This window comes from Phalaenopsis equestris, unplaced genomic scaffold (genome assembly GCF_001263595.1).
Source record: "Phalaenopsis equestris unplaced genomic scaffold, ASM126359v1 Scaffold000191, whole genome shotgun sequence".
NCBI classification, from domain to species: Eukaryota; Viridiplantae; Streptophyta; class Magnoliopsida; order Asparagales; family Orchidaceae; genus Phalaenopsis; species Phalaenopsis equestris.
In genome coordinates, this window is record NW_018164633.1 from 165513 (window position 1) to 175636 (window position 10124).

Here is a 10124-nt window from a genome sequence, read left to right on the forward strand (position 1 = left end):
GAAAAAAAAATATCGATTACAGTTCTCTTAAAGCAATCAAATTAGTAGATCTGGTTGTAAAATTCAGCTTTCTACTGAAAATTTTTAGAACGCGGCAAGAAAATAGTAGCCAAACGGAAGTGTGGCAGCAGTCTGAAAAGCAAAGTAGTGAAAAAGCAAACATATCTTAAGCCAAATCACAGAGAGATTATTAGCATACATTTCATAAAACATGAACTAAGTGAAACCTTTAAGAATGAGTGGGATCTTAATGGAGGTCCAATCCTAAAAACATGGGTCATATTAAGATTTACGGATAATCGGTATGAAATATGGAATGTGCAGAGTCGCACTTTATAATTTTTTATGGGGGCATTTACATACATACCCCACAATTCTTATATATTTAGATATCTAGCACCTAAACTTTTCATATTCACATACATAACAAATCTTTGAAATTACATCAAAAATAAAAAATGCACTTTCACAAACTTTTTAAAAGTGAAACACACCTTTTTCATGCATAGGTTTTTAATGCCAATGTGTTAGGAATGTAAAAATCAAGCTTTAGATGATAGATATGTAAATGCATAAAAATTGTATGGTATGTAAGTAAATTTCCCGTCTTCATGATAAGGTTAATGAAGAAGTACAGGGATATGGTGTGTTAACTATTAAATAAACATCATCTTATCTGAATACAAGATAAAGAAACATAGAGAATATGAGCAAAGAGTTTAACACTCAATGCCTACAATCAACTTTGAACTCTAAAATTAGCACAAGACAAATATCACTATGCAAAGAAAATTTAGCATAATTCATGTTTTGAAAAATCTATCAATTTAGATAAAATACAGAGAAGATGTGAAAAAGAAGTCCACATAAACTTATCAAAGCAAAACATTTCCAAGCTTACTTGGCAGAGGGCTATAAAAAGGCTCCAAATCCTTTACCATAATTCAGAGTTTGCAGGAATATTGAGATAGGGTTCAATTTGAAATAAAAGAACTTCAAAAGGAATAAATGTTTTGTGATGATCTTTTGAAGCAAGGTTAAACATTGCAAAAACGAAAGAATAACATATTAATGCAAGAATCAGCAAAAAAAATTAACAATACCTTATAAAGGAAAATTTTTTGAGTAAGTTGTCTCGACGTAGCCGGACAATTGTGGCGATTCCCTGATCACGGCAGAGAGGAAAAGAAATAAAGAAAAAAATGCCACGATTAAGTGTATCGCGGCCGTTGTCTGAATACAGCATCGTCCAGACAACGTATGCAAAAATCCCTCCTCATAAAGACAAATGGCCACATGAGAATATTGGCAAGCACAAAAAGGAGGAGGTAATGTCAGTTGAAAGGCGAACATTAAAAGAAAGTGATAGACATAACAAAACGTGAGTGAAAAATATAACAAAAAATCACTTATGGTATAAGTGTTACAATAAACACTTAAAAAGAAAAGTCACAAATATATCATCTGTGATGAGGTTAATCTGATCATCTAAATCAAATTTTTTGCCTCGCTAGAACAAGAATAAACTAAATCTCTCAAATGAATCCCTTATCTTTATTGAGAATATAAGTATATGGGTTCATATAATTTAGTCTATTTTCCCCAAACATTGCATAATGCATAAAGAAACATTACATCTACAATAATATAAGGTTGCATCCATAACCATATACAGTGTATAAAATTGCAAAGGAAACATTGCATAATAAATAAAAGAAAAATTTACATACATGCTGCACAATTCCATTGTATTTACATTTCTAACACCTAAAGCTCGATATTTACATGGTGTTACGAAACAATGCATGGAAAGGTGTGCTCACGTTTAGTCATAGTGGTATCTTTGATGTGATATTAAATATTAGAGTGTTATGTATGTAAATACATAAGAATATGGAGGCATATATGTAAATGCACCTACATCAAAATGCGGACGGAGTGCAAGCCCTCTTTCCTCAGCAATTATCATATCATGTATAAATTGTAACAAGTAGGTCACATATGATCATAAGTACCTCCCATGGGGCTATAATTATTGCGTTTGAAGAGCTAGTGGCTCAACTTGTCGATAAGAATGGAGCAAGCGAGAGGTGGCCGGCAAATGGCAATAGCATTGAGATAAGAGGGGTTATTAAGATTGTCAACTAAAGCAAGCGAGGCCAAAAGGTGGTTGGCTGATGCCGGTTTGGGCAGTGCCGGCAAGCACGTGCGACTTCTTGCTAGCGAGTGCACCTTGGCGAAGAGAAGAGGGAGAGCAGAGTGAGAAGATCCAAAAATAATTACTTTATGTTATGTTGGAATTTTTAGTCTACTTACCGATGAATTTCTGACATATTAAAACTAATTGTGATAAAATTTTCAAAGAACAATGTACCTATAATTAGGAAAATTTAAACCAATTGATTTTTCATTGGTAAAAGCTATCATTGAATTTCAAGGGCAACAAAATCTAATGTTTTTAAACCAAAAAGTATAACACAAATACTCATTGCAAAGATCCAACAATAAAGCCACCTAGTAATACATAGCTTTGTGATTGTGAATTTATTAGTTGTTTTCCTGGAGAGTGAACGAGTAGGGCCAAAGAAGATGGCACAAATATAAGGTGTTCATATTACAATAATGGGAACAAGTAACTTATAATTTATGACAAAGAACACACATGCAAGAACGTGTGCGCGTGTGTGATGTACTACAAAAAAAAGTATTTTTGAACATGTTTCAAGGTTAGTTTATGGTTTATAATTTGAGTTAGGCTTAATTATGAGCCAATCAAGGTTTTATGACAAAAATTTATCTATTGCGGTGGCCGACAAAAACTAAACATACAGGCCATGGCAAGTTTGTAGATACCTTAACATTGATCTTCATGATAAAATCAGTCATCTCTTGTTAAATTGTTGAAGACAATTGTATGACAAAAATTGAGCTTTAATACTAATTTACGCCAATCAATATAGCATACAATTTGTAGAAGACTTGAAGAAGTAGATAAAAGACAAAAACGGAGGAAGAAGATTAAAGGAACACAGTATAGAAGGAAGGACAAGCATGTTGCACATAATCTTCATTCAAACCATCATATTTTGACAGTGACATGATTTTTAGGCTTATATTTATAACACATACAATCTTACAATATAAGGCTGAAATCAAAGTTATCCTAAACACACAAATGACAATATTGCCAATGAAAATTAACACATAGACAAAATAAAAATTAATAACAGAAAAATAATCAAAAAATCCATCCACAAAAAATAAGACACCATCAAATTATGTTGGTCCTATAGCAACATCTAATACAATTTACTGCCATTCAAAGAAGTAGAAGCCAGGGATGAAAACAAAGGGATGATTGAACTGTAAATAAATTGCCCAAATATCATATAAAGACTCTGCACCAATAAAGAGCATTAGAAACAGGCAATTTAAACTTACATTGAATCCTTAAAATCAGAAACAACTATCAGATTATGCAGAAAATATTGCCAACAACATGAACATGAACATGAACATGAACATGAGCAACAATGGCAGCATTGACCGTGTAGGCGCTGACAATTGTAACGAAAAGAGCAAACTTAGATTGAATCCTTAAAATCTGCAACAACTATCAGATTATGCAGAAAATATTGCTAACAACATGAACATGAACAAGAGCAACAATGGCAGCATTGACTGTGTGGGTACTGACAAATGTAACGAAAAGAGCAAACTTTCTTAATACAACCAACCCGATTCTCTAAAATCCTTCTAACTTCTTCAAATCCGAGATCTCCCATATCTCAAAGATATAAATTACACATGAAAAAGAAAAAAAAAAAACAAGGGAGGAAAGGAATCAATCTTCACCACAGTTGGGGAATAGAGTCAGAACCCTCCTCCCTCCTCCCACCCTTGAATCCACATCATCATCATCATCAAAACAATTCGACGCGGCTGGTACAGATGGCCTAACCATGTTGAAACCAGGAGTTCCCATCCTATGCAATCCCTGTGGAGGCAAAGCCCCTCTAGTGATGAATCCATGATCATACACACCACCACCACCACCACCACCACCTGTCCCCGGTGATCCAAAATGCCCCATTTGTCGTTGATGGTAGTATTGCTGCTGTGCCGCGGCGGCCGCCACCATCTGCTGATGGTGCTGCAGCAGCGGGGGAGCCATGAACTGCATGAAAGACTCTTGGCCGAGCCCGGAGGAGCCACCACGGCCAAGAAGAGGATGGGGAATTGGATTGCTGGCGAATAACTGTTCAGTAGCAGCATCAGCGGCCGACATCGGTACTGGTGGCCCGCCGGCAGATGAGCTAAGGCCCTGCATGCGCTTGAGATAAAGTCGGTACTTTTGCAGGTGACTAGCGACGTTCTCGCGAGTGAGGCCATCCACACTCATGAGCTGCATTATCGTCTTCGGAACCGCGTTCTTGATCCCCAGATGAGCCACCGCGTCGACAAACCGCTTATGAAGCTGCGGAGTCCACACCAACCGCGGCCGCTTAAGGGTACGCGCTGAATCGTCGCCTGCGGGGGCGGAGTGGTCGGGGGATTCGAGATCCGCGGGAAGTGGGGGCGATGCGGAGTGCTGATTTCCGGTGGATCCGTGGTGGATGTGGAGGCCAGGGATCGGGTTAGGGTTTTGAGTAGGGATGTCGAAAGCGAGAGCGAGGTCGGAGGTGATTAGAGATTGGGAGAGCGGCATCAGTTCCTCCGGTCTGGGTAATTCTTCCTCCCATCGGGAGAACCAGTTGGGCTCTTCTTCTTCTCTCATCCTCCTCTGCTCTCCCTCTCTAAGGGATCGAAGCGGTGGTGGAGAAAAGGGATGGGAGGTGGGAAAGCGGGAAGAAAGGTGGGATTTTGGAGAAGGGGGAGGCGTTGCAGAGAGAGAACGAGGAGGGAGAAGAAGGTGGAGAGGGGTTCGAGGCGGATCTCTTACTTTCTTCCTGTTTTTTTGTTGGGTTGCTGAGGCTATCACTGTGGATTCTCCGACAACTCTCTCTCTCTCTCCGTCTGCAAGTGGCGTTATCTTTGGAGGAAAACTGTGATTTTTAATTTTATCTTTCGGAGTTGAAGTTATTCTCAAATCTTTGCCATTCTCCCGTAATTTTCATTGCATAAAAATTGTAAATGAATTAAATTATTAAATTTTTTTTACACATATCACCAAAATTTCTATCTATTTACATATCTAATATTTAAGAGTGCCCTTTAGACCTTTGAATATATTTTATTTATTTATATTTTTAAAATATGATGAGGCATGCTTTTTAAAAAGTTAAAGTATACTACTTCGAAAATAAAAAAATAAATATTATAATAGCAATTTTATAATTACTTCTTTAAATAACTGCAGTTATTCCAAATAGTTACAAAATTTCAATTTTTATGTCATATTATTTTTGCCTAAAAAGTTGAATTTTAACTTTTTTTTTTTCTCAAATTAAAATAATAATATTTTTAATTTGAAATAAAAATTTTGAACGATATAAATGTAAAAATTAAATATTAAATATTAGATATGTAAAAATTAAATTATCTTTATTTAATTTTTTTTTTGGCAAAAAAAACATAAATAGATTCTCTCATTTTGGAAAGTATTTAATGTTATAATAATTGAGATGTACTTTAAAGAGAAATCAAGAGCCTAAGAATTGGTAGGATGAATATTTTGAGACGTACATAAGACGTAATAAATTCAACAAAAGGATCGCCTTTTTATTCTTTTTACAGATTTGCCCTTTTGTTTGTAAATGAAAATATATTTATTTTTTAGTTTTATTTATTTTAAATATGATAATAATTTTGGTAAGATATTTTTTAAATTAAAATTTTTAATATTTTTAGTTATAATAAAATAGGATAGAAAACATAAAAAAAATTTAGTTGGGATCTATATATTCAAAAAAGTTTCTTTTTTTTTAATTCCAATTATAATTTCAAAATATTGATAATATTGATTTAGCAATATTTACATACTTACCACGCAATTCTTTTGTATTAATATGCTTAAGGCCTAAACTTCAATTATTACATGTCATTTTAGCTATGTTTGAAAATTTGTATTTCAATTTTTCAAAGTTTAAAGTGATGTTATATGAGATGAAAGATTTGAGTGGTATAAATCTATAAATACATAAGAATCGAGTGGTATTAATGTAAATGACCCCTTTAAAAGTGAGAAAATTAAATTACTATTATGACTTGTGTTTTAGCCTAAATCACTTCGTATGAGAAATTATATATATATGTATATATATATATACATATATATAATATATATATATGTATATGTATATATATATATATGTATATGTATATATATATATATATATATATATATATATAGAATCCGAAAGTGTTCGAGAAATACACCCAAGAAATAGAATGCTATGTTAGAAAATGATAAGAGAGATAATAAAAGAGAGCGTTCTTTATTCATGACATGAACTTTTATTTATAGACATATGTCACAACATTATAAAAGTGCATATTAAACCCCTCATTATTACCTTATCAGGGGTTTTTTTTGGTAATTACAAAGCTATTCGCATATAATAAGATCGATGATTGATTCGAACGATGAGAATTATAAATATTTAAGTAAGCCTTGATTCGATCGACATCTAATCCGAAAAAGAACATCCTATTGATCGCCTTAAGGATCGCTCCCCACCCTGCGAAACATATCCTGGCAAATTTCGCCGATCATTCAGATAAGACGCCTCTCTTGCTAATATCTAGTTCAAGACGGCTGTCAACTGCTATGTTTGATCGTCAACGCCATCCTCCTGAGCCGTTTATCTTTCTTGAGATTCACGGTGACATTTTTATGTACATATTTACTTCTTAGATTCTCTTGCTCCTTGGAAGCTGCAGGACAATAGAATCTTTTTAAAATGTATGAAATAATTAAATGACATTATTGGGCAAAAAGGACTTCCCTTGATTTTTGTGCCTGAACCATTATAAATAGGCCTTGAGGTCAGAAGGATTTACGTCGTTTCCTTTTCTTCTTGCTTTTTTTGTCTTCTATCTATTCATTTTTGTGGTAGTCGCAATATTTTGTGAGGGAGCAACATCAGCCAAGAAGAGCGCTCTCCTCAAAGCAATGAGTGACATGCGGGAGAAGGCTTGCAAACTCAATGCAAAACGAAAACCAGTTGGTGGGGCTTTTGCAAGAGATTTAAGCAAGAAGCAAATTGTGTTGGGATTGCGGGCGAGGGGAAATGAAGATAGAGCCTGGTCTTCGAATTTTTCTGCAGATCCATCAAAGGGGGGAGCTATAGAGGAGGTTGGAAAGCATGTCAACTAACGTCTTTCGAGACACCCATTGGAGGCGAGCACTTCTGCCCAAAGGGGAGGAATGTTCTTTCAAACTGCTGAGGGACTATGATCCCTTGAGGGTTCAGGAAGCCGTCGACTGAGGTTGGGACTAAGCCTCGATCGCAAAAGGGTGATTTTTTCCTCTGTGGGTGGAGGACTGTAGGAGATCATTGAGGACTTCGTCTCTTACTCCATTCTTGAATGGTGTCGAGTTTTGGGTATGTACTTTGAATCATGTTTTTAGTATTCTATTTGCAGTTACAGGAGCTTTGACAATTGCTTCTACTTCCTCAGACATAGAGGTTGGCCCTGAGGGCCTTTCTGCCTCTATAGATTAAGCCGGTGAGAGGGGTGTGAAGATTGAGGAGCAGGTTGCTTTAGAATTGGGGACCATGGAGCAGGGCACCGTGGAGTTGGACGCTGTGGTCCAGAGGATAAGGAAGAATCTTCCCTCAGGTGGAGACAGGATCATGGGCGACCAAATTCCATTTGGCACAACAGTAGAGGAGACGACACCTTAGGGGTCGTCGGGTGTATACCGACTTTCTGGTGTGTCGCCTTGCTGAAATGGATGAGTTCTTTCTTCGTCTCATAGTACAACTCAGGGTGGATATCTATGATGAATTGCTGAGGTCTTGGAGCCAGTCGATAAGGTAGAGAAAGAAGTTGCTGCACTTCGTAAGGAACTTGTTGTTTTTCGAGGGGAAATATCAAGCGGGTCGTGAGGAGATGGCTCGACTATATAAGGAGCTGTCAGTCGTTAGAGAGGATTTTGCTGCCCAACAGAGGGATACTCAAAATGACCCCTTTAAGTTGGGTGGCGAGTTTATGCACGAGCGACTGCGTCAACGGGGGTTTGTCCCGGACGAAGCTGCAAATGACTACATAGGTTTTCCCTCTCTTAGTTGTATCTGAGGGTTCCCTCTTTTTGTAAATAATGAATAGATACCATTTAAATTTTCTATTTTTATTAATGATTGCTTCTTCTCGAGTACAACGTGATTTTTATCACACCAACCATTTTTCTGTGTTAATGTGATATATATATATATATATATATATCTGTGTGTGTGTGTGGGCGCGTGCGCGGGATAGTGCATTGTGGCCTTTATTTCTTCATAACTCTTTACTCCCCTTATTTTCTTCTTCTTCAACCCCTCTCTTGTGCATTGCTATTGATCATATGGCGCAGAAATACTCCCCAAGAATCATTTGGGTCGATTCCAGCCTCAAAAGCCTCAATTCTCTCTGCAGCAAAATTGAGGGAGATTAAGAGCCACTATGTTTCAAACCCTGCTATCCAACTTTGGTTAGCTGCCAACTATGAGCAGGCGACGAGTCATTTCTCTTCTGATTTGATTTTCTATAAAGAACAGTTTAAAATGGGTCTTCACTTGCCTCTTTGTAAGGAAATTGGAATGATTTTCTGATGGTACGGGGTTATTCTTGTCAAGTTCTTCCCAACCCCATGACCTCCATAATCACTTTCCTCCTCTTTTGCCGAAGGATGAAGATCCCTTGGTCGCTCGAATTGTTCAACCATTTCTTCTCTTTTCAAATCAGCCAGGATGACTGTTCAGTTTTCCGCTGGTTTCAAGATCCATCTGACATGCCCTAAAAATAAAAGAAAAGATTGGAAAGCGAAATATCAGTGAAGTTTTTGGGCAACTTGATGGCATAATGGTATGTATTTCTGACATTAGTACACATTTGGGAATATTTTTCGGTGTCTTTAAGCAAGTTCAGCCAGAAGTAACATTGCCGCTGAATTTGGCGAGCTGGTGCATTTCCTCTGGAATGGCTCCCACACTCCCCTCCTCAAACTTCTCAGAGTATAACTTCAACATCGTCTTCCCAATGCACTTCAGGTATAAGGACATGGATGACTTCCCGAAGAGTTTTCCTTCGACTAGTAAGTATTAGGCAACCTTATGTTTGAATCTCCTGTGATCTGTGACTTCTTCACTGATCTCCTCTGTGCTTAGGTACTAGAGATCTGAGCTAATCCTGATTTTCTTCTCCTTCTGATACTTCTTAAGTGCTAGTGGTTCTTTGATTGAGGGTTGAATGAGTCTTTTAAGTAGTCCTCCTAGATGAAGGCTCTGAGATAGAAGGTTGACAACTTGATTTTCCTCCCTTCAAACATGTTCAATTTTGAAGCTGTGAACCGGCCGATCTCCATCTTCACCTTCCCTAGGTACTTTGGGCAAGTAGAGTTAAGGTTGGTGAAGTCCACACACATCTACCATTTTCCGTTGGCCTCCTACACCATCACCACATTGGAGACCCTGGTGGGGTATTACACTTTCCGAACAAACCCCGCCTCCTCCAGCTTTCGTACTTCCTCTCGGATGAGTCCCATCAATGTCATAACCAAGCTTCTAATTTTCAACTTCATGGGTCGAGCTGATGGATCGACGTTCAATCTGTGGCATGCAGCGTCCATCAGCACGTCCAGCATCTCAACGACCATCCATGGGAAAACATTACGATTTTCTCAGAGGGTTTGTATCAGCAGCTCCCTATGACCTACATAAAAAAACTTCACTTATCAGAAAACATCTATAGTTTCTTCTTCGACTGTCGGAACCACACGGATGGTCTCGTTGGTCTCAAGGATGCCTTCCCTTACGTTTTAGATGTCTAGAGGATTGTGCTCTACGTTGCTTATGGTTTGTAAGTAGCAGACCCGAGACTTCTCTAGGTTACATCTGACCATTATAAATTCTCCATCTCCAGGAAAATTGATAGCAACATGGCAAGTAGAGATCACTGCTCTGAAATTGTTTAGCTGC

At 37.3% G+C, this 10124-nt stretch overlaps 1 protein-coding gene across 1 annotated transcript; it reads right to left on the reverse strand.

The window, feature by feature from the left end:
- Positions 1 to 3669: 3669 nt before the first annotated feature.
- LOC110022471 (transcription factor PCL1-like) lies at positions 3670 to 5042 on the reverse strand. Its single transcript, XM_020721426.1, has one exon. It carries the CDS (start codon positions 4775 to 4777, stop codon positions 3845 to 3847), a length of 933 nt encoding a protein of 310 aa, XP_020577085.1. The 5' UTR covers positions 4778 to 5042; the 3' UTR covers positions 3670 to 3844.
- Between the last annotated feature and the right edge of the window lie 5082 nt (positions 5043 to 10124).

Excerpts from the sequence above, each read along its gene's own strand:
- LOC110022471 (XM_020721426.1), bottom strand. The coding sequence starts at position 4,777 with ATGAGAGAAGAAGAAGAGCCCAACTGGTTCTCCCGATGGGAGGAAGAA.